Here is a 24647-nt window from a genome sequence, read left to right as displayed (position 1 = left end):
TGGAAATGCTGGAAACATTTGGATTAGGTGGCATTTGTGGGGAGAAAAATGGTTAGCATTTCTACTTCACTAACCTTTCTTCAGAACTGGAAGAAGTTAAAGAATTCAGTTCATATCCAGGGAGAATGTAACAAGGAAGGTCTGTGATGGGGTGGGAGATGAGTGATTAAATGACATGAGATGGTAGTTCAAGGCAAATGGAGGTGCAAACAGTGGGGGCAGAACCATTACTGGCAGCTGATGATTTGTTCCAATGAAGCTCCACACACATTCAATGAACAGTGCAAGAGGCTGAGGTTGGAGATTGGGAGTAGGGTGGAGAATTATTAAAGTAACAAGCAACTGGAAGCTTAACCCTATTTATATACTGAACAGGTATATAGGCTAAGCATTCAAAGTTGCATTTAGTCTCCCTAGAGGAGAACACCTCAAGGGAATACAGTGTCCTCTTAAGTTAGATGTAATGTAAGTTTGCTGTTTGGGTCCTGGACGATAAGAGAGGAGGTGAAAGAGCAAGTGTTACTGCTTGTTCACAAGTCCTGGTGTCTAGTTAACTACATATCTTGGGACTGTTTAGAAAGACAAAAGTGAAAAGCAGTTTGGCTTCCTTCTGCAATTTGCAATGGAGCACTAGTAGCTTGTAGAAGCTGAGATTGCTGCAGCTTGAAAGGTTACAATGCTGACATAGTATGTAATTGAAGCAGCAACTGCTTCTTTAGATCAATGTGTTGGTGCTGTAATTAGCTGCAGGTGTATAGACGATGGACTGTTGACAGCCATGCAGTAATCCCTCCTGACTATCCAACTTGATATAATTGCCAAACCAATACTGGCAGCAAAAGGCATAGCCAACACCAGCCTGGTGTCTCAAATGTAGCACTGTTTAAAGCAAGCTAGCTCATAAGACTCTTGCCTTGGAATGAGGAGGCTGAGAGTTCAAGTCCCACTCCAGACACTTGAACGTGAAACCTGTGTTGTCTTTTAGACAAATGTTAAAAGGGTGGGCCATTCAGCCCCTCAAGCCTGCTCCGCCATTTTAAAGTCATGGCTGATCCAGTTGGTCCACATTCCTACCTATTCCTGATAACCATTGACTCCCTTGTTAGTCAAGAATCTATCTACCTCTGACTTTAAAATATTCAATGATCCTTCCTCCGCTGCTCTCTTGGAGAAGAGTTCCAAAGACTAACGACCCTCTGAGGAAAAAAATTCACCTCATCTCAGTCTTAAATGGGTGACCCGTTAAACAGTGTCCTCTAGTTCTAGTCTCCCTCAGATGGAAACATCCTCTTGGCATCCACCCTGTCAAGTCCCCTCAGGATCTTGTATGTTTCAATATGATCACTTCTTGTTCTTTTCAACTCCAATGGATACAAGTCCAGCCTGTCTAACTTTTCCTCATAAAATAACCTGCCCATCCCAGGTATCAGTTGAGTGAACCCCTGTTCCTGGTGCTGTTCTGGCCATTCCCCCACTGCTGCTGGTGGGAGTTTGCCATGTGCAAAATTCTGTTATGTATCCCTACAAGAGAGACTACACGAGTGGATTTCAAAACCTTATTTGTTGCAAGAAATTGGTTGCAAAGTGCCTAAACAATGTCCTGAGATAGTGAAACATGTTTATAAATGCAAGTAAGCTGGAAATTCCCCTGGTTCTTCAAGTGACTCATAAGCCCTTGTTCGGTATTTCTGGTCAAATCACATTTAAAGCCAATGAAAAGACAAATCCTTACTTCACTGACTAACAGTATGTTTGAATGAGGTTCATACGCCAGATGTAGCCCATCCCTGCCTTTCAGTCATCAAACTGCCCCAGTGAAGCCCAGGCAACCTAGTCCAATTTACTCTTCCTTGTTCTGTCACTTTTGTGAAATCAATCTCATGGGTCTGGACTTTGGGAAGGGTCTGTTCTACTGCTGCATTGGTGCATTAATCCTAAATTGGAATAACCAAACCTATTGGGATCACCACTGTCTACCAATATTCATTACATGCCTACTGATTCCCACAACTACCTCGACTGCAGCTGCTTCCTGTAAGGGCTCCATCCCATTTTCCCAGTTCCTCTGCCTCTTGTATCTGTTCTGATGATGCTTCCTTCCAAAATGGCACTTCTGACAATGCCTTCATTGTCCTTAATGGGGGGGTTTCCCCCCACTGTGGTTGACAGGGTCCTCAACGTCTGACCCATCTCCTGTTATGTTCATCTTTAAATCAGGTAAGTGGAAAATACAAGATTAATCCACTGATTTTTTTTAATTAGATAAATGCAGTCATGAGAAACCAGTGCTCCCCTTCTCACTGTTCCACACCAGTGAGAATGGATTGAATTAAATGGGCCAAATGGCCTAGACACCACTTTTAAGGTTTTGTAAATTCATTTGAATTTTTAAGCACAATACATTCAAGGTTCATTATTGAAATAAATACACAAGGAAAGGCAAGTCAGCCACAGAATTTACACTGAATTGTGATGCATGTAAAGATGCTGATTGTTCTGCACAGATGATCCCAGAGATGAATGGCATATGCCTTTGGTAGTGCTGACTGGTAGGCTGGATAACAGGTGGGGTGGGGGCAGAAGCAATTTACTGGTATCTGAATTTAACTGCAGCTTTGGTGTCGATTGGAAGTCACCTTGAGAACAGATATGTCTCACATAATTCCATCTCCAGGGGGCAGTGTGAATTGAGAATGCTCAACACAACAACCTCAATATTAACAACTTGAATGAATTCATGCAATGCTCATAATGACAACATAAATACTAAACCTAATTCCACTTTATAAAAAGTGGATGTGGGGTTAGAGCAGATAGCTTGAGATAAACAGCCAGCAATGGCAGTGGACAAATGACCTGCTGTAAATCATCTAATGACAAAATGGCTATTTCCAGACCCAGCACAAGGTGAGAATAAGACCATAATAAGACATAGGAGCAGAAATTAGGCATTCAGCCCATCGAGTCTGCTCCACCATTCAATCATGGCTGATAACTTTCTCAACCCCATTCTCCCACCTTCTCCCTGTAACCTTTGATCCCCTTACCAATCAAGAACCTATCTATCTTGGTCTTAAATACACTCAATGACCTGGCCTCCACAGCCGTCTGTGGCAATGAATTCCATAGATTCACCACTCTCTGGCTAAAGAAGTTTCTCCTCAGCTCTGTTCTAAAAGGTCTTCCCTTTACTCTGAGGCTGTGCCCTTGGGTCCTAGTCTCTCCTACTAATGCAAACACCTTCCCCACGTCCACTCTATCCAGGCCTTTCAGTATTCTGTAAGTTTCAATTTGATCCCCCCTCATCCTTCTAAACTCCATCGAGTATAGACGCAGAGTCCTCAAATGTTCCTCATATGTTAAGCCTTTCATTCCTGGGATCATTCTCGTGAACCTCCTCTGGATCCTCCCCAAGGCCAGAATATCCTTCCTGAGGTACGGGGTCCAAAATTGCTCACAATATTCTAAATGTGGTCTGACCAGAGCCTTATAAAGCCTCAGCAGCACATCCCTGCTTTTATATTCTAGTCCTCTCGAAATAAATGCCAACATTGCATTTGCCTTCCTAACTACCGACTCAACCTGCAAGTTAACCTTAAGAGAATCCTGGACTAGGACTCCCAAGTCCCTTTGCACTCCAGATTTCTGAATTCTCTCCCCATTTAGAAAATAGTCTATGCCTCTATCCTTCCTACCAAAGTGCATGACCTCACATTTCCACACGTTATATTCCATCTGCCACTTCTTTGCCCATTCTCTTAACCTGTCCAAATCCTTCTGCAGTCTCCCCGCCTCCTCAATACTACCTGTCCCTCCACCTATCTTTGTATCATCTGCAAACTTAGCCAGGATGCCCTCAGTTCCTTCATCTAGATCAGTAATGTATAAAGTGAAAAGTTGTGGTCCCAACACTGACCCTTGTGGAACTCCACTAGTCACCGGCCACCATCCTGAGAAGGACCCCCTTATCCCCACTCTCTGCCTCCTGCCAGACAGTCAATCTTCTATCCATGCTAGTACCTTGCCTCTAACACCATGGGCTCTTATCTTACTGAGCAGCTTCCTGTGTGGCACCTTGTCAAAGGCCTTCTGGAAATCCAAGTCGATAACATCCATTGGCTCTCCTTTGTCTAACCTACTCGTTACCTCCTCAAAGAATTCTAACAGATTTGTCAGGCATAACTTCCCCTTGATGAAACCATGCTGACTTTGCCTGATTTTACCATGCACTTCCAAGTATTCTGAAATCTCATCCTTAATAACGGACTATAAAATCTTACCAACAACCGAGGTCAGGCTGATCGGCCTGTAATTTCCCATCTTTTGCCTCACTCCCTTCTTAAATGGGGGTTACAATAGCGATTTTCCAATCCTCTGGGACCCTCCCTGACTCCAGTGATTCCTGAAAGATCACCACTAACACCTCCACTATCTCTTCAGCTATCTCCTTCAGAACTCTGGGGTGTAATCCATCTGGCCCAGGTGATTTATCCACCTTCAGACCTTTCAGTTTTCCTAGCACCTTCTCCTTGATAATGGCCACCATACTCACCTCTGCCCCCCCCGATAATGGGGATGTTACTCGTGTCTTCCTCCGTGAAGACTGATGCAAAGTACCTATTCAGTTCCTCTGCCATTTCTTTGTTCCCCATTATTACTTCTCCAGCGTCATTTTCCAGTGGCCCAATGTCCATTTTTGCTTCTCTCTTACCCTTTATATATCTAAAAAAAACTCTTGCAATCTTCTTTTATATTACTGTCTAGTTTACCCTCATATTTAATCTTCTCCCTCATTTTTTTAGTTGTCCTCTGTTGGTCTTTGTAGGCTTCCCAATCCCCTGGTTTCCCACTACTCTTCGCCACATCGTATGCTTTCTCTTTAGCTTTTATGCTGTCCCTGACTTCTCTTGTCCTCCCTTTAGGATGCTTCTTCTTCCTAGGGATGAATTTTTACTGTGTCTCCCAAATTACTCCCAGAAACTCCTGCCATTGCTGTTCCACTGTCTTTCCTGTTAGGCTCATCTCCCAGTCAATTCTGGCCAGCTCCTCCCTCATGCCTCTGTAGTTACCTTTATTCAACTGTAACACCATTACATCTGATTCCAGCTTTTTCCTCTCAAATTGCAGGGTAAATTCTATTTTTTATGGTCACTTCCTCCTAAGAGTTCCTTCACCTTAAGCTCCCTTATCAAATCTGCCTCATTACACATCACTAAATCTAGAATTACCTGTTCCCTGGTGGGCTCCGCACCCAGCTGCTCCAAAAAGCCATCTCAGACATTCCACAAATTCCTTTTCTTGGGATCCACTACCAACCTGATTTTCCCAGTCTACCTGCATATTGAAATCCCCCATGATCACTGTAACCTTGCCTTTCTTATATGTCTTTTCCATCTCCTGCTGTATCTTGTGCCCCATATCCTGACTACTGTTTGGAGGCCTGTACATAACTCCCATTATGGTTTTTTTACCTTTGCGGTTCCTCAACTCTACCCACACAGATTCTACATCATCTGACCCTACGTCATTTCTTGCTATTGATTTAATTTCATTTCTTACTAACAAAGTAACCCCACCCCTCTGCCAACCTGCCTATCTTTTTCGATAGGATGTATATCCTTGGATATTTAGCTCCCAGTCCTGATCCCCTTGCAGCCATGTCTCCGTGATGCCCACCACATCATACCTGCCAATTTCAATCTGTGCCACAAGCTCATTTACCTTAATGCAGAGATCCCACAAGGAACATTATCTTAAATCCTATCACAGACCTGCCTTTTGGCCTTGTCCCATCAACTCCTTGCTCAAAACCTACTACATTTTTAACTTTATCCAGTTCTGATGAAAGGTCACAGGCCTGAACAATTAACATTGTTTCTCTTTCCACAGACGCTGCCATTCCAGTATTTAATCCAAATCAGAGATTAGCCCTTCATGAATATTTACTTGTATGAAATATCCATACGAAAAACACATGGCTTTAATGAGTCAAATCCCCATTTTATTCACAAGACAGACCACAAAATGAAAAAAAATGTTCTCTTCCAGTCCTAAAAACATGGATTGAGCAGATGATTCAGATCCACATGCAAGAGTCCTGCCATCAAACCAGAGAAGGTTTGACTAATGTTTTCCATCGCCACATTCCAAAACCATCACTTCTCCAGAGGTGCGTAGTTCAAGAGTTTTTCAATCAGGTCCACGTGAGACAGTAGCATGCGTCTGCAGCAGTAACGTTTCAGGCCCAGCGCATCTAGCGCATCACTGCAAATGAATAACTCACAATCAGTAACAGGTTAGTGCTGTATGGCTTATTCTAAACCTCTATCCTAAAATGGATTAAATTACAAGGACAGGTTGCAGACTAGACTTGTATTCCTTCAAGTATAGAAGGTTAAGGAGTGATATAATAATTAACTTTAATTGTTTTAAACTGATTAAAAGGGGTTTGGTGAGGGCATACAGATCTACAGCAAACCTTTACAACTGTAACAGGAGGAAGTCATCCAACCCTTCGAGCCTGTTCCACCAGTGAGATCAGGGTGGATCTGTGGCATAATTCTGCCCCAGGTTTCTTAATACTTTAGATCTCGGATCTATAATTTAACAAATTGATCTAGCATCAATTACCACTTGCAGAAGCGAGCTCTAAAGTTCCATCTACCCCCCAGGGATGACACTCAGGCTCTCTTTTTAAGAGCTCTCCAACTCAAAGCCATCTCTTTTTTTTTAAAAAAAAAGCAAGCAGCACAATTTCACCAGCTCCCCTCCTCTACCTTTTGGGACAGAGAGAGAGAGAGAGAGAGAGAAAAAAAGGTGCTGATTGTAAGGGATGCAGGTTTATATGCAGGGTCAGCCAGCCCAGCAGAGCCTAGGTCCTGCTGTGCCCCAGTTACCAGGGAGACACCATCGAGCCAACCTCAGCCAGTCAGCCAAGCCTGAAACTCTGAACAAGTCTTACAGGCTCGAAAGTCAACTCGGTTTCTCCCTCCCTCAGAAGGTGCCAGACCTGCTGAGTATTTCCAGCATTTGTCTATGTCAGGATTTCCAGAAACCCGCAGTAGGTTTCCTAAAATCAGGTGTTGTTGTTGGCATTGTTGTTGTTGTTGTTGTACACCAGGCCTCAGGCTCCCCCCCCCCGCCCCCTGTTTACTCACCCCTCCGTGTACTCCGCCTGCAGCAGCCCCAGGTAAGCCTCCCACTTGTTGCCCACAACTTTGCCGCAAGTGAAGCACCGGACCGGGATAATCATCCTGCGCTGCTGACCGGGAGAGTGAAGGATTTCAGCCGCTGCGATTCCTCACGCCGCTCACTCGACCCTTCGCCGCTGCTGCTCAATGGCTGGTCCCTGCCTCTGCGCATGTGTTATATGGTCTATATCCTTTACGGCGCGTGCGCTGTTTGGGGGGGGGGGGGGTCCCCCGTCTGGTATTGCGCATGCGCCTTGGTGAAAGTCACGGGTGAAACGAGATGGTCGAAACACCAGGGGGCGGCATTCCTCCCAGGGAGAAGCAATGGGAGAGGGAGAGAGAATGAGAACAGGAGGCAGAGTAGGGAATGCGGAGGGAGAGATGGGAATGGGGGGAAGAGATGGGAATGGGGTGAAGAAATGGGAATTGGGGGAGAGGGGGTAGGGAATGGGAATGGGGGAGAGGGGGGAATGAATGGGAATGGGGAGAGGGAGGAATGAATGGGAATGGGGGAATGAATGGGAATGGGGGGAGAGGGGGGAATGAATGGGAATGGGGGGAGAGGGGGGAATGAATGGGAATGGGGGGAGAGGGGGGAATGAATGGGGGAGAGGGGGAATGAATGGGGGAGAGGGGGGAATGAATGGGGGAGAGGGGGAATGAATGGGAATGGGGAGAGGGGGAATAGGGAATGGGAGGGAGATAGGGAATGGAGGAATAGGGACTGAGAGAGCTAAAATAGGGAATGGAAGGGGAATAGAGGGAATGGGAGATGGGGAATCAGATGGGGAGAGGGAATGGGAGGAGAAATAGAGGAAATAGGAGGGAAATGGAGGGAATGGGAGATGGGTCAGGGAATAGAAGGGGTGGAGGTGTAGGGTTTGGGAGAGAATAGAGGACTGGGGAGGAGAAAAAGAGGGAAAATAGGAAATGGGAAGGTGCTAAGGAGTAATGGAGGAAAATAAGGGAATGGGAGTGGGTAAAGAAAAGAGAATGGAAATATTGGAAGGAGGGATATGGAAAGGGGAGGGAGGGGTAGTTTAAAATATTCTGATTTCATATTGGAACACAGGACAGGGAAAGGAGAATAAGTGACGAATTGGACAGACAGGGACAAGGGATTAAAGGGGAGGTGGTCAGCAAAAACAAAACAGAACGAAACTAAATAAAACATTTAAATGAAAATATGGCAGCTAGCTGTAGTTTAAAATAAATCCTTTGTTTACACTGTGAGATATTGAAATAACTAAATGGGTATTTAACTAAATGGGTAAATAACTATTTTGGATTAAATGGGTGATTATTGTTAAAGCCACTCAGGATGATCGATTAATTAATGAATGAAAATCTCGTATGGAGAAAGCTGAGGGAGATAGAGGAACGTTTCAATAATTAATGTTTGAAGTTCCAATCAGATAAAACAGCTCTGCCAAGTTTGATGTTTCGGAAATGAGACAGGAGCTGTAATCTTCTGTTTCTGTTCAACTGTATAGTAATCTCTCAGTTTTTACTTCAAATTTACTCTCCTACACAATCTTCTCTTTTAATAAAAAACATTTTTAACTTAAGCTTTTTCTTCGTCTCAACATTTTATTCGCTCTCTGTACAAACTGTTCATAAACTTTTTTTAAACCTTTAATCTTTTTGCTGTTTAACTTTTAACTGGATTCGATTTGATAAACTTTTCCCTTCTCCAAAATTTTTACTCTTACTTTTTTTTCAGAAATTTCTCCTTTTAAACTTTGCCTTGATTTTTTTTTTTACCCCCTGACTTCATCTCCCTGTCTCTTTCAGCCACGCCAGAGCCAAATAATTTCAATTCCCTCCTACTTCCGCTTGTCTGTAACCCAAAGAGCCGAGTTTCGGACCTTAGACCCTTTCTAGCGTCTCTAACTAGAGGGAGTACAGCAGGACCCAGCTCTGGATAAGCAGAACAATCGCTAGAGATCAACTCAAGACTCATCACCTTCTTCAAGTTGGAAGACACAAGTAAGCCAGTATCTTTTTACAATGAGATGGTACAAACTCAACATCATTTTAAAGATTTTTTTTGGTGGGGTAGAGGAGTGATAGAGCCCTCAACTTTTGCCAGGGCGAATTATAGACGGAATTTGACAGGGGCTGATCACGGAGAGTGTTTAATATGCAAATTGCCCATCTCAAAGCCTCCAAAGGTGCTTCACAATGTATCCCTCATCACTCCCTATCTCTAGGGCTGTGTGGACCGTGACAGCGATGGGATTTGTATTTTTTTTTAAGCATTAAGACACAGAGAAAGAGAGAGTTTGTTTTTTTTCTGCAACCGGGAGTGATGCTTTAAGAAAACCAAGCTCTCCCAGTCCCAGCCTCCCCCGAGGACCAAGTTCCAAAAAAGAGTTTGGCAGGGAACATCAGGGAGACTCCGGAGTGTAGCGGGACATGGTCCCTGAAAACACACGGTGTGTGGAAGAGACGGAGCTTTCTGTGCAGCCTTTCACAATCTCCAACCGCCTGACATCCAACCAAGCAATATCACCGTTGCAATGTCGGAATGTGCGCACAGCAAGATCCCACAAACAGCAAATCATGGCCAGATAATCTATAATTAGGGATGTCAACTGCGGGATAAATATTGGCCAGGTCACGGGAGAAACTTCCTTATTCTTCCAAATAGTGCCATGGGATTTCAACCTTCCCCACCACCACCACCCCCCCCAACCCACCTGAACTAAGGCGGGCACCTACAGTAAATGGTACAAGGACATAATAATGAGGGATTTTAGTTAAAAGCAAAAAACTGCTGGATTTTAGTTATCTGGAGGGACTGGGATTGTTCTCCTTATAGCAGCGAAGGGCAAGAGGAGACTTAGCAACATGGGAACAGGAGGAAGCCATCTGGTACAATTGACCCTACTCCTCCAAGCAATAAATAAGATCATGGCCGATCTGCGACCTAACTTCATGTATCTGCCTTTGCCCCATATCCCTCGGTATCTTTGATGAACAAAAATGTGTCAATCTCAGATTTAAAATGAACAATTGATCTAGCATTAATTTCCATTGGCGGAAGAGAGTTCCAAACTTCTACCAACCTTTTGTGTGTAGAATTGTTTCCTAATTTTACCCCCAACCCCCCACCACCAACCCCCCCCCCCCCCACCCCCCAGCCTAGTCCTGGGCTGCCTAACTAGCAGAAATAGTTCTAATTGACCCTCTGTTTCCTTTAATTTCTTGAGACTTTGATCAAATTGCCCCTTAAACTCCAGGAAAACCAACCCTACTTTTTGTATTCTCCCTTGGAGTCCGGGTATCATTCTGGTAAGCATACGCTGCACTCCCATCCTTCTTAATGTGCACTGCCCTGAGCTGCTCACAGTGCTCCTGGCGTGGTCTAACCAGGGCTTTTCATAGCTGAAGCATGACTTCTACCCCCCTTGTATTCTAGTCCTCCACATATAAAGGCCAGCATTCCATTCATCTTTTTGAACACCATACACACCCCTACTGCCCAACCCACCACCACCACCACCCCACCAACCCCGCCAAATCTTGGGGCTGCCACTGTTTCCAGCTTTCCATCAGAGCAGTGATGAGAATTATTTTTTCAAGTGAGTGGTTGTGATCTGGAATGTGCTGCCTGAAAGGACAATAGAAACAGATTCAGTAGTAGTTTTTAGAATTGAATAGGTTGTCAAAGGGGAGAACTCTGTAGGGAAAGAGCAGGGGAGTGGGACTAAGTTGATAGCTCTTTCAAAGGGCTGGCACAGGAACGATGGGCTGAATGGCCTTCTTCCGTGCCATGAGAGACTGCGATAATATTATATTTCACAATATGGTGGGTGGTGGTCTCTGACATGAGGGCTCGAGTGATAACTCACAATATTGCATTTAGCTGTCTTAGACTGAGTTCCTTCCATTGGCGAGACTGTCAGTCACACCACATTTCCCCTCTTCAGTATCTGGGCTCAGGTGTGAGGAGTGAGTAGGGCAGGCATCCACGGAGGCAATACTCCAGAAATCATCAGTGCCTTCAGGATAGGTGCAGCAGAGGAAAAGAGCGGGATAACCTGCAAATTCCCTTCTTGGCACAGGGAATCTGTACAGAGTTTGACAGCACTGAACATTCCAAAGGGCTCATTAGTAAACAGCCTTCGAACAGGGTCAGACCGGCACATCAGGCTCCCAACAAAGTAAAGTGCCTTCAGTCCCTCCATCAGCCTTGTGTCTCAATAGGTTTCTGTCATGTCCAGCTCCTCTCTTCCGTCCTTAGGCCAAGGGTGACCATATCAACTGGACCATCTCAGTCATAGCTCTGTTTGGAATTATGTGTGAGCCAGTACAGCAATACATGCATTTATCTAGTGCCCAAAATGGAACACAATGTTCACAGAAGCAAAACTTGAGGCTGAGTTGCTGAGGGAGATATTGGAACAGTGGCCAAAAGTTTGATCAAAGACGTAGGTTTTTTAGGATCCTAAATGAGGGGACGGGGTCAGAGAGGGAACTTCATAGAACCACGCTCCCAGCTTACCACACCCTGGGTAATGCACTTATCCATGACTCTGTTAATCTTTTTTAATTGCACTGTCTCTGTTAGCTGTGAAATATCAGTTCTGTTTCTATAAAAAACCCTGATGTTCTTGTTCGCTTCCTCTGCCAATATCCTTATTGCCAAGGTACTGGAAACTCTGAATATTAAAGGAAAAATAGCCCACCCATTTATTGCAAAACCCATTACAATGGATAAACACTGCTATGCACCAAAAATAATTTGTTTATTACTAATTATAACTGGCTACCCCTGGCATAGTGAGTTTATTTAACTGACCCAGGATAGTTCAAAGTTCAACGCCAGGTTATCAGATTTCATTCATACCCTGTGGTCGACTCATTTCATCACAAGATTAGGAAAATCAGGAACTGTTCTTGGTCCATCTCCTTGCTGAGGGTTTTTTTAAATTCATTTATGGGATGTGGATGTCGCTGGCTAGACCAGCATTTATTGCCCATCCCTAATTGCCCTTGAGAAGGTGGTGGTGAGCTGCCTTCTTGAACCGCTGCAGTCCATGTGGTGTAGGCACACCCACAGTGCTGTTAGGAAGGGAGTTCCAGGATCTTGACCCAGCCACGGTGAAGGAACAGTGATATATTTCAAGTCAGGATGGTGTGTGGCTTGGAGGGGAAATTGCAGGCAATGGCATTCCCATGTGTCTGCTGCCCTAGATGGTAGAAGTCGTGGGTTTGGGAAGTACTGCCGAAGAAGCCTTGGTGAACTCCTGCAGTGTATCTTGTAGATGGTACACACTGCTGCCACTGTGCATCGGTGGTGGAGGGAGTGAATGTTTGTGGATGGGTTGCCAATCAAAAGGGCTGCTTTGTCCTGGATGGTATCAAGTTTCTTGCGTGTTGTTGGAGCTGCACTCATCCAGGCAAGTGGAGAGTATTCCATCACACTCCTGACTTGTGCCTTGTAGCTGGTGGACAGGCTTTGGGGAGTCAGGAGGTGAGTTACTCGCCGCAGGATTCCTAGCCTCTGACCTGCTCTTGTAGCCACAGTATTTATATGGCTGATCCAGTTTGGTTTCTGGTCAATGGTAACCCCCAGGATGTTGATAGTGGGGGATTCAACAATGATAATGACATTGACTGTCAAGGGGTGATAGTTAGATTCTCTTTTATTAGAGATGGAATGTTGGAGAGTGTGGATCGACACGAGAGGGGTTTAGTTCATTCCTTCTCTCCCTTCCTCCCTTTCTGTCTAGTTTCTCTTTCTCTCTTTCTCTCTCTAACTTTCTTTCTCTCTTTTCTGATTTTACCCCTCCTCAATTATCTCACCTCCCGATGGCACTGACTCCTCTACTAGAAGGGCAGATTTCTAGGCACAGGCCCCAATTGCAGCTCATTCACCCAATGCCCACTGGGACAAGAGGGCACGGAATATTGGGGTGCAGGAGGGCATGGGTTATCGGGGTGGAAGGGGAAGACATCATTTGGGGAGGAGGCAAGGATTGTAACCTAGGCATGACCCTGTGTCTATACACTCTCCATTGGACTATTGTGTGAATGACTCAGTCAGGAAGAGGTCTGTTGTTTATCTTGGCTGTCTCTCTGGCTGAAGCAGATTATAGAATCATTAAACCAATGCTGGGCAGAGGAGCTCCAGCTGTTTAACAAACTATGCAATGAGTAGTTAGCTTGAAGCCCCAACACTGTTGCAATAGGCTCACACTGACACACTCAGCCCTGTGACACACACCATTGTTCCTGCTGTTTATATCAGATCTTGTGAATGGAGTGGAGTGCCAACAATTGCCATGTTATGTACGTACACAGGGACCCAGTTTCATTCTTGGGGTTGTTCTGGGCCCCATACCTTGAAATTTATTACACAGGAAATGGAGCTGAGTTGGGTATGGCATTGATTTCTGCCCTTGCAGCACTGCTGCCTTCCCCCCAACCCCCCCATCCCCTCAAAACGGTGCAGTAACACACTCTCCACCCCTGGGCCCCCCATTCTGTCAGTCTGTTTAATGCCTTTGCAGAATGAGTCTCCTCATCTCCCGAAGCCACCAACTCACACTGGGGCATGATATTATCCTGCAGCGGTAACCCTTTCAGCAACCTTCAGCCAAGCAAACATTCTTCATGTGTGAACCTAGATTGGCTGTTCGACTGCGAGAGCTTCACAGCCGAACCTGCTCCTATCCTCCCCTGGAATCCGCAGGCTTTACAGTAAGGAGGGACTCTGGAAAATACGTGAGTCCCTTCTTCCCACCTTCCCTATCTCAATGGCACTGAGGCCCGCTTGTATAGTCATCCTCCTGAATGGGTGCAACAACAATAGCAACTTACATTTATGTAATTTACGATTTTTTAAAAAATGAAAGAACTTGCATTTGTACAGCATCCTTTACGAACCCAAGACATCCCAAAGCACTTTACAGCCAATGAAGTTTTTTTTGGAGTCAGAGTTTTACAGCTTGGAGAGGTCCTTTGGCCCATCGTGTCCGTGCTGGGCATCAAGCCCCTATCTACTCTAATCCCATTTTCCAGCACTTGACCCGTAGCCCTGTATGCTATGGCATTTCAAGTGTTCATCTAAATACTTAAATGTTGTGAAGGTTCCCACCTCTACCACCCTTTGAGATAGTGAGTTTCAGATACCCCCAACCCTCTAAACCTCCTGCCCCTTACCTTAAATCTCTGGTTACTAACCCCTCCACTAAGGGGAAAAGCTTCTTCCTATCTACCCTATCTGTGCCCCTCATAATTTTGTACACCTCATCAGGTCCCCCCTCAGCCTTCTCTGCTGTAAGGAAAATGACCCCAGCCTATCTAGTCTCACTTCATAACTGAAATGCTCCAGCTCAGGCAACATCCTGGTGAATCTCCTCGCACCCTCTCCAATGCAATCACATCCTTCCTATTGTGTGGCGACCAGAACTGCATGCAGTGCTCCAGATGTGGCCTAACTAAAACTTTATACAGCTCCATCACAACCTCCCTGCTCTCATATTCAATGCCTCAGCTAATAAAGGCAAGTATTCCATATGCCTTCTTAACCACCCTATCTACCTGACCTGCTGTCTTCAAAGATCTTTGGACATGTACACCAAGGTCCCTCTGATCCTCTGTACTTCCTAGGATCCTACCATTCATCGTGTACTCCCTTGTCTTATTTGTCCTCTCAAAATGCACCACCTCACACTTTTTTCAATATTAAATTCCTTTTGCCACTGGTCTGCCCATCTGACCAGCCCGTCTATATCATCCTGTAGTCTAAGACTTTCCTCCTCGCTATTTACCACACCACCAATTTTCACGTGATTTGTGAATTTACTGACCATACCTCCTACATTCATGTCTAGATCATTAATGTACAGTACAAACAGCAAGGGACCCAGCACCGAACCCTGCGGTACATCACTGGATATAGGCTTCCAGTCACAAAAACAACCTTCGACCATTGCCCTCTGCCTCCTGCCACTAAGCTAATTTTGCATCCAATTTGCCAAATTCTCCTGGATCCCATGAGCTCTTACCTTCTTGACCAGTTTCCCTTGTCAAAAGCCTACTGAACTCCATGTAGACTACATCAACTACACTACCGTCATCCACACACCTAGTCACCTCCTCAAAAAATTCAATCAAATTTGTTAGACATGATCTCCCTCTGACAAAGCCATGCTGACTATCCTTGATTAATCCCTGCCTCTTCAAGTGGAGATTAATTCTGTTCCTCAGAATTTTTTCCAAACATTTCCCTACCACTGATTGTAGACTTATTGGCCTATGGTTCCTTGGTTTATCCCTACCACCCTTCTTGAATAATGGTACCACATTAGCTGCCCTCCAGTCCTTTGGCACCTCTCCTGTGGCCAGAGAGGATTTGAACATTAATGTCAGGGCCCCTGCAATCTCCTCCCTTGCCTCCCACAGCAGCCTGGGATACATCTCATCTGGACCTGGGGATTTATCCACTTCTAAGCCCACTAAAACCGCTAATACCTCCTCCCCCTCAATGTTAATTTTTTCAAGTACATCACAGTCCCCCTCCCTGACTTCTATACCTACATCGTCCTTCTGTACAGTAAATACAGATGCAAAGTACTCAGTTAGAACCTCAACGACATCTTCCAGCTCCTCTCTCAGATTGCCACTTTGGTCCCTAATGGGACCTACTCTTTCCCTGGTTATCCTCTTGTCCCTAACATACTTATAAAAACACCTTTGGATTTTCCTTTATTTTACCCACCAGTGTTTTTTTCAGGGCCCCTCTTCATTCTCCTAATTTATTTTTTAAGCAATCCCCTGCACTTTCTAGATTCCTCTAGGGCTTCTGCTGTGTTGAGCCCTCGGTATCTACCATCAGCTTCCCTTTTCTTCCTTTTCCAATCCCAATATGTGAAACCCGAGGGAAATTAAATGTTGTTGTCTTACACCCCTAATGCTTCTTCATGGGAGCATATATGCAAGAATTTGGTTTGTATTATTTGTATTTCTGTACATTCCTCGACATCCAGGGTTCTCTGGACTTGTTGGTCCCACCCTTCACCTTTACTGGGACATGTTGGCCCTGCACTCTCTCTCTTTCCTTTTTGAATGAATGTAGATTTTCCTATAAGTCAATTTTGCTCCCAGTACATTTTGGCCAGATCCTGTTTTGTCTTATATTAAAGTCAGCCTTCCCCCAATTCAGAACCTTTATTTCTGGTCCATCTTTGTCCTTTTCCATAAGTATCTTAAATCTTACTGAGTTATGGTTACTATTACTGAAATGCTCCCCCACTGAAACTTCTACCACTTGTCTGGCTTTGTTCCCTAAAACTAGGTCCAGCACCGACCCCTCTCTTGTACGACTTTCCACGTGCTGGCTTAAAAAGCTCTCCTGGATACATATTAAGAATTCTGTCCCCTCTAAGCCTTTACACTTTATCTATCCCAGTTAATATTGAGGAGTTGAAATCCCCTACTATTATTACCCTATTATTTTTACAGTTCTCTGAGATTTGCCTACATATCTGCCCTTCTATCACTCCCTGACTATTCGGGGGTGGGGGGGGTGGGGGGGGGCTCTATAGTACACTGCCAGCAATGTGATTGCCCCCTTTTTTGTTTTTAAGTTCTACCCATATGCCCTCTTTGGAGGAAGCTCCTGAGATATCATCTCTCCTTATTGCAGTAATTGACTCCTTGATCAATATTACAACACCATCTCTTCTTTTATTGCACTCCCCCACCTCCTCCCCCCCCAACCCCTCCCCCCCGACCACCCATCTCGCCTGAAGATTCTATACCCCAGAATATTGAGCTGCCAGTCCTGCCCTTCCCTCAACCAGGTCTCCATGATAGCAATGATATCATATCCCCATTTGTTAATCAACGCCCTCAACTCATCTGCCTTACTTGCAAGACTCCTTGAATTAAAATAAAAGCCACCCAGCCTTGCCATGCTCCCTTGTGCCTTAACTTGACTTAAATGCTCTGCCTTCCAGACTTCTGTACTTGTCTGTACATCACCCCCTACTCTACCTTCACTCCATATCCCATCTCCCTGCCAAATTAGTTTAAACCCCCACCAACAGCACTAGCAAACCACCCCACAAGGACATTGGTCCCATTCCGGTTCAGGTGCAACCCGTCGGACTTGTACAGGTCCCACCTTCCCCAGAAACAGACCCAGTGATCCAGGAATCTAAAGACCTCCCTTCTGCACCAACTCTTCAGCCACACATTCATCTGCTCTATCCGCCTATTCCTATACTCACTAGCACGTGGCGCCGGGAGTGATCCAGAGATTACAACCTTTGTGGTGCTGCTTTTCAATCTGCTACTTAGCTCCCTAAATTCTTGTTGCAGCAAGATTCTTTCCACCTGTGTCGATGGTACCAATGTGAACCGCGATCTCCGGCAGTTCGCCTTCCCCCTTCAGAATGCTCTGCAGCCCTTCAGTGACATCCTTGACCCTGGCCCTAGGGAGGCAACATACCATCCTGGAGTCACGTCTGCGGCTGCAGAAATGCTTGTCTGTACCTCTCATTATTGAGACTCCTACCCCTATTGCTCTTCCTCTCATTGTCTTCCTGCCCCCTTGTGCAGCTGGGCTCCCCAGAGGAACCATCACCCTCACCGTTTACCAACACAGAAAAACGGTTCTTGAGCGAGATGCACTCTGAGGCTTTCCTGACTACATGCCTGCCTCCCTTCTTCTGACTGGTGGTCACTCATTCCTTCTGTGACTGCACTTCCTTAAGCTGCGGGGTGACCGTGTTTAAAAACGTGCTGTCCATGTCCCTCAGCCTCGCGGATGCACTGCTGTGTCTCCAGCTGACGCTGGTTTTGAGGCTGCTCCCGGGAACTGCGGGGTAAAACCCTGCAGGTCACGGCTCTACTTGGACTGCTGATTGAGGTGTTGGCTGTGACTCACTGTGCCACACTCTTGCCTCCTGAGTCAGAGGTGGCGGGTTCAAGCCCCACTCCAGGGACTTGAGCCCGAATTTCAAGCTGAAACTCCCAATGCACTACAGAGGGGAATGCAGCAACGTCAGAGGTGCTGTCTTCCAGTTGAGATGCTAAATTGAGGCCACATCTGCTCTCTCCAGTGGATGTAAAAGATCCCATTGCCACTATTTCACAGAGGAGCAGGAAAGTTGTCCTGGGCAATGTCTGATAATCTGTTGGTTGACAGAGAAGTAATCTGTGGAAACTTGCTATATGCAAATAGGCTGCCATATTCTTAAATTAGAACAGTGACAACACTTCAAGAAGCATGTTGAGATGTCCTGGGCTTGTGAAAGATGATATTGAGATGTAATAGTTATTACTTTTTTTTCTCTTTACATAAATATAAGTAGTAGCTAATTTGCTGTAAAACCATGTGGAATTTCTTGAGGATGTAGAAATTGCTATATAAATGCAAGTGAAACTGCGTAGAACTTACAGCTCAAACAGGCCATTTAGCCCAACTGCTCAATGCTAGTGTTCACGCTCCACATGAGCCTCCTCTCACCCGATACTTCATCTCTACCTATCAACATATTCTTGTATTCCTTTCTCCCTCATGTGCTTCCTCTTAAATACATCTGTATTATTAGATTCAACCTTCTCAAGGGCAAGTAGGGATGGGCAACAAATGCTGGCCTAGCCAGTGATGCCCATATCCCGCTAAAGAATTAATTTAAAAAAAAACATTCCCTAGCAGCCGGTTCCACTCGCTGGGTAAAAAAGCTTTCTTGAATTCCCTATTGGATTTATTGGTGATGATCGTACAGTATATTGATGGCTCCAAATGGACATGAGAAGGGGGTATAGAACAAGTGGAATCTCAATGCCACTCACGAAACACTGATATTCAGGCTTATTGTTGAACTGTGGGTCCCATCATTAAGATAATTCTATCTTTATCGTTCTGCCTGGCTTCAACATTGTACCTGTTATCTGCTGCTTCCCTAGATCAGATAATTTGAGGGCATTACAGATAATAATGATGTTTGCACAGCCTGTTGCCACACTGAAGTATCACGCAAGATAATTTTGGAATGCAGTTCATGTGACCAGACGACGAATGTGGCAGCCAACTTTCACAAGAATGAAAGGAAAACTTGCACTATAATAGCACTTTTCACGTCCACCAGATGCCTCAGAACACTTTGCAGCCACTGAAGTACCTTTAGAAGTGTAGTCACTGTTATCCTGTAATCCTGCTCGAGAGTTTGACCGTCAAGTGAGGACTGGATCCGGATTGGCTGCGATGCCTTCCATGAGTCCAAGTTCAACTGAAGTATTCAAAAGAGAATTCAAAAGGGTGTTATTTGAAAAGAGAGAACATGCAGGGTTATGGGGAGAAGGCAGGAGAATGGAAGTCGGTGAGTTGCTCATTTGGACAGCCGGTGCAGACGCAATAGACCAATTGGCCTCCTTCTGTGCCCTAGCAATTCTGTGATCCTGTAACATAGGAAACACAGCAGCCAGTTTGTGAACAGCAAGATCCCACAAACAGCAATGTGAAAATGACCGGGATAATCTGTTTGTTGTGATGCTGATTGAGGGATAAATATTGGCCAGGACGCTCCCCTGGTCTTCTTCAAAATAGCAGCCATGGAACCCTTAGCAGGTCGACAGGACCTCGGTTTAATGTCTTATCCGCAAGATAGCAGCTCTGAGAGTCCGGCACATCCCCAAGTGTCAACCCGGATTTTTTTTTGTGCTGAAGCTCTGGAGTGGGACATGAGCTCAGAACCTTGTGATTTAGAGGCAAGTGCACTACCAACTGAGCCATGGCTGACAAGGTTCCCACCTTACTGCTGTGGTGAAATCCTGCCAGAGAGTCTGGTTGACAACTGAAGACTGGATCTGGATGGGTTATGGTGCCTTCCATGGCTCGGCAGGAAGATGATGATGATGATGTAGTGGTAATGTCACTGGGCTAGTAATCCAAAGGCCCAGGTTAATGCTCTGGGGACCCGAGTTCAAATCCCACCACGGCAGATGGTGGAATTTGAATTCCGCTAATAAATCTGGAATATCAAGCGAGTCATCAGTGATGGTGACCATGAAACTATCATTGATTGTTGTAAAAACGCATCTGGTTCACTTTAGGGAAGGAAATCTGCTGTCCTTACCTGGTCTGGCCTACAAGTGACTTCAGACCCACAGCAATGTGCTCTGAAATGAGCTAGGAACTATTCTGTTCGAGGGTTATTAGGGATGGGCAACAAATGCTGGCCTTGCCAGTGACGCCCACATCCCATGAAAGAATGGGGGAAAAAAAAAAGCCAGCAGTACTCATTCTCAAAGCCCCCACTCAAACACAGTCATTCAGGCAAGATATTGGAAGCTTGGCTGTGCCAGTGTAATTGTAGTTCGGTGCCATTGTGTACCTTCAGCTGAAACACACTGGATACGCTGGTGAAAAAAATTACTCCTCAACTCCCCTCTAATCCTTCCACCATTTACTTTAAACCTAATAGCCCCTGGTTTTGACCTCAATGCTAAGGGGAATAATTTATTCCTATTCACTCCATCTGGGCCCCTCCATAATTTTTTTACACCTCAATTAAACCTCCCCTCAGCCTCCTCTGCTCTGAGGGCAACAGGGCTGCAAAGGGGTTCCTGTGAGAAATGGGGGTGAAAATGGACAGAATCAAGATTGGGGATGCCATACATGTTGCAGACACAAAGATGAGAGTGAGAATACCAGCCGTAGATAATCAAATGTTGTGTGAAGAGTATTAGGAGCAATCACTAGATCTAGTGAGTACAACAGGTAAGAGTTAACAATTTAGATTGAAATCTTAGAATAACATCTAGGGGTTCCCATTAGTTGGAGAGTTCTTATGCCCCTGCCTCTCTCAACACAGACTCTTATCCCTCTCTCGCCCCGGACCCTCTACCCCTTTCTCCCTGGTCTTCCTGCCCCTATCTCCTCGGGCCTCCAGCACCCTCTGTGCCCTGCCTCATGCCACCTGCCCCCTCTTTCTCCTGCCCCCTGCCCCCTCTTTCTCCTGCCCCCTGCCCCCTCTTTCTCCTGCCCCCTGCCCCCTCTTTCTCCTGCCCCCTACCCTCTTTCTCCTGCCCCCCCACCCTCTTTCTCCTGCCCCCTACCCTCTTTCTCCTGCCCCCTACCCTCTTTCTCCTGTCCCCTACCCTCTTTCTCCTGCCCCCTACCCTCTTTTTCCCGCCCCCTATCCTCTTTCTCCTGCCCCCTATCCTCTTTCTCCTGCCCCCTACCCTCTTTCTCCTGCCCACCCTATCCTCTTTCTCCTGCCCACCCTATCCTCTTTCTCCTGCCCCCCTACCCTCTTTCTCTTGCCCCCCTATCCTCTTTCTCCTGCCCACCCTATCCTCTTTCTCCTGCCCCCCTACCCTCTTTCTCCTGCCCCCCCTACCCTCTTTCTCCTGCCCCCTACCCTCTTTCTCCTGCCCCCTACCCTCTTTCTCCTGCCCCCTACCCTCTTTCTCCTGCCCCCTACCCTCTTTCTCCTGCCCACCCTATCCTCTTTCTCCTGCCCACCCTATCCTCTTTCTCCTGCCCCCTACCCTCTTTCTCCTGCCCCCCTATCCTCTTTCTCCTGCCCCCCTACCCTCTTTCTCCTGCCCCCTACCCTCTTTCTCCTGCCCCCTACCCTCTTTCTCCTGCCCACCCTATCCTCTTTCTCCTGCCCCCCTACCCTCTTTCTCCTGCCCCCCCTACCCTCTTTCTCCTGCCCCCCTACCCTCTTTCTCCTGCCCCCCTACCCTCTTTCTCCTGCCCCCCACCCTCTTTCTCCTGCCCCCTACCCTCTTTCTCCTGCCCCCCTACCCTCTTTCTCCTGCTCCCTACCCTCTTTCTCCTGCTCCCTACCCTCTTTCTCCTGCCCCCTACCCTCTTTCTCCTGCCCCCTACCCTCTTTCTCCTGCCCCCTACCCTCTTTCTCCTGCCCCCCTACCCTCTTTCTCCTGCCCCCCTACCCTCTTTCTCCTGCCCCCCTACCCTCTTTCTCCTGCCCCCCTACCCTCTTTCTCCTGCCCCCCTACCCTCTTTCTCCTGCCCCCCTACCCTCTTTCTCCTGCCCCCCTACCCTCTTTCTCCTGCCCCCCTACCCTCTTTCTCCTGCCCCCCCTACCCTCTTTCTCCTGCCCCCCTACCCTCTTTCTCCTGCCCCCTACCCTCTTTCTCCTGCCCCCCTACCCTCTTTCTCCTGCCCCCCTACCCTCTTTCTCCTGCCCCCCTACCCTCTTTCTCCTGCCCCCTACCCTCTTTCTCCTGCCCCCTACCCTCTCTCTCCTGCGCCCCCTACCCTCTCTCTCCTGCGCCCCCTACCCTCTTTCTCCTGCGCCCCCTACCCTCTTTCTCCTGCCCCCCTACCCTCTTTCTCCTGCCCCCCTACCCTCTTTCTCCTGCCCCCCCTACCCTCTTTCTCCTGCCCCCCTACCCTCTTTCTCCTGCCCCCCTACCCTCTTTCTCCTGCGCCCCCTACCCTCTTTCTCCTGCCCCCCTACCCTCTTTCTCCTGCCCCCCTACCCTCTTTCTCCTGCCCCCCTACCCTCTTTCTCCTGCCCCCTACCCTCTTTCTCCTGCGCCCCCTACCCTCTCTCTCCTGCGCCCCCTACCCTCTCTCTCCTGCGCCCCCTACCCTCTCTCTCCTGCACCCCCTACCCTCTCTCTCCTGCACCCCCTACCCTCTTTCTCCTGCCCCCCTACCCTCTTTCTCCTGCCCCCCTACCCTCTTTCTCCTGCCCCCCCTACCCTCTTTCTCCTGCCCCCCCTACCCTCTTTCTCCTGCCCCCCTACCCTCTTTCTCCTGCCCCCCTACCCTCTTTCTCCTGCACCCCTACCCTCTTTCTCCTGCCCCCTACCCTCTTTCTCCTGCCCCCTACCCTCTCTCTCCTGCGCCCCCTACCCTCTTTCTCCTGCCCCCCTACCCTCTCTCTCCTGCGCCCCCTACCCTCTTTCTCCTGCCCCCCTACCCTCTTTCTCCTGCCCCCCTACCCTCTTTCTCCTGCGCCCCTACCCTCTTTCTCCTGCCCCCCCTACCCTCTTTCTCCTGCCCCCCCTACCCTCTTTCTCCTGCCCCCCCTACCCTCTTTCTCCTGCCCCCCCTACCCTCTTTCTCCTGCCCCCTACCCTCTTTCTCCTGCCCCCCTACCCTCTTTCTCCTGCCCCCTACCCTCTTTCTCCTGCCCCCTACCCTCTTTCTCCTGCCCCCCTACCCTCTTTCTCCTGCCCCCCTATCCTCTTTCTCCTGCCCCCCCCTACCCTCTTTTCCTGCCCCCTACCCTCTTTCTCCTGCACCCCCTACCCTCTTTCTCCTGCCCCCTACCCTCTTTCTCCTGCCCCCCCTACCCTCTTTCTCCTGCCCCCTACCCTCTTTCTCCTGCCCCCCTACCCTCTTTCTCCTGCCCCCCTACCCTCTTTCTCCTGCCCCCCCTACCCTCTTTCTCCTGCCCCCCCTACCCTCTTTCTCCTGCCCCCTACCCTCTTTCTCCTGCCCCCCCTACCCTCTTTCTCCTGCCCCCCTACCCTCTTTCTCCTGCCCCCCTACCCTCTTTCTCCTGCCCCCCTACCCTCTTTCTCCTGCCCCCCTACCCTCTTTCTCCTGCCCCCCTACCCTCTTTCTCCTGCCCCCTACCCTCTTTCTCCTGCCCCCTACCCTCTTTCTCCTGCCCCCTACCCTCTCTCTCCTGCGCCCCCTACCCTCTCTCTCCTGCGCCCCCTACCCTCTCTCTCCTGTGCCCCCTACCCTCTCTCTCCTGCGCCCCCTACCCTCTTTCTCCTGCCCCCCTACCCTCTTTCTCCTGCCCCCCTACCCTCTTTCTCCTGCCCCCCTACCCTCTTTCTCCTGCGCCCCCTACCCTCTTTCTCCTGCGCCCCTACCCTCTCTCTCCTGCGCCCCCTACCCTCTCTCTCCTGCGCCCCCTACCCTCTCTCTCCTGCGCCCCCTACCCTCTCTCTCCTGCCCCCCCTACCCTCTTTCTCCTGCGCCCCCCACCCTCTCTCTCCTGCGCCCCCTACCCTCTCTCTCCTGCGCCCCCTACCCTCTCTCTCCTGCGCCCCCTACCCTCTCTCTCCTGCCCCCCCTACCCTCTTTCTCCTGCCCCCCCTACCCTCTTTCTCCTGCCCCCCCTACCCTCTTTCTCCTGCCCCCCCTACCCTCTTTCTCCTGCCCCCCCTACCCTCTCTCTCCTGCGCCCCCTACCCTCTTTCTCCTGCGCCCCCTACCCTCTCTCTCCTGCGCCCCCTACCCTCTTTCTCCTGCCCCCCTACCCTCTTTCTCCTGCCCCCCCTACCCTCTTTCTCCTGCCCCCCTACCCTCTTTCTCCTGCCTGTCCCCTTTCTCCCCGCCTCTTGCCCACCGCCCCCTCTGTCTCCTGCCTATCTCTTGCCTGTGCCATATCCCACCTGCCTTTTGCCCCTCTCCCCAGGCCCCTGACCCTATTTCCCTTGGGGTGGGGGGGGAGGTTCCTGCCCCACTCTCCCCTGCCCTCTCTCCCAGCCCC

The 24647-nt window shown here is 48.0% G+C and overlaps 2 protein-coding genes across 3 annotated transcripts in view; one reads left to right on the top strand and one right to left on the bottom strand.

Annotated features, from left to right (window-relative positions):
* Window positions 1–5979: 5979 nt before the first annotated feature.
* LOC121271751 (DNA-directed RNA polymerases I, II, and III subunit RPABC5) lies at window positions 5980–7372 on the bottom strand. The gene is made up of 2 exons (XM_041177978.1): window positions 7158–7372; window positions 5980–6264 (listed from the first exon to the last, which is right to left on the bottom strand). The coding sequence occupies exons 1-2, from the start codon at window positions 7250–7252 to the stop codon at window positions 6156–6158; spliced, it is 204 nt and encodes a 67-aa protein (XP_041033912.1). The 5' UTR covers window positions 7253–7372; the 3' UTR covers window positions 5980–6155.
* Window positions 7373–9042: 1670 nt separating this feature from the next.
* Window positions 9043–24647, top strand: part of LOC121271790 (tetraspanin-4-like) — a 47512-nt gene continuing 31907 nt past the window's right edge. Inside the window, exon 1 of one of the 2 annotated variants that reach the window (XM_041178069.1) lies at window positions 9043–9179. The gene's annotated coding sequence lies outside the window, so the exon portion shown is untranslated. Of the gene's footprint in view, window positions 9180–13879; window positions 13926–24647 lie in introns of those variants that run through there. The other variant, XM_041178070.1, reaches the window with a different exon arrangement.

This window comes from Carcharodon carcharias, chromosome 31 (genome assembly GCF_017639515.1).
Source record: "Carcharodon carcharias isolate sCarCar2 chromosome 31, sCarCar2.pri, whole genome shotgun sequence".
NCBI lineage: Eukaryota > Metazoa > Chordata > Chondrichthyes > Lamniformes > Lamnidae > Carcharodon > Carcharodon carcharias.
Note: the sequence above shows the minus strand (reverse complement) of the source record. Positions and strands in the feature narration are given on the sequence as shown.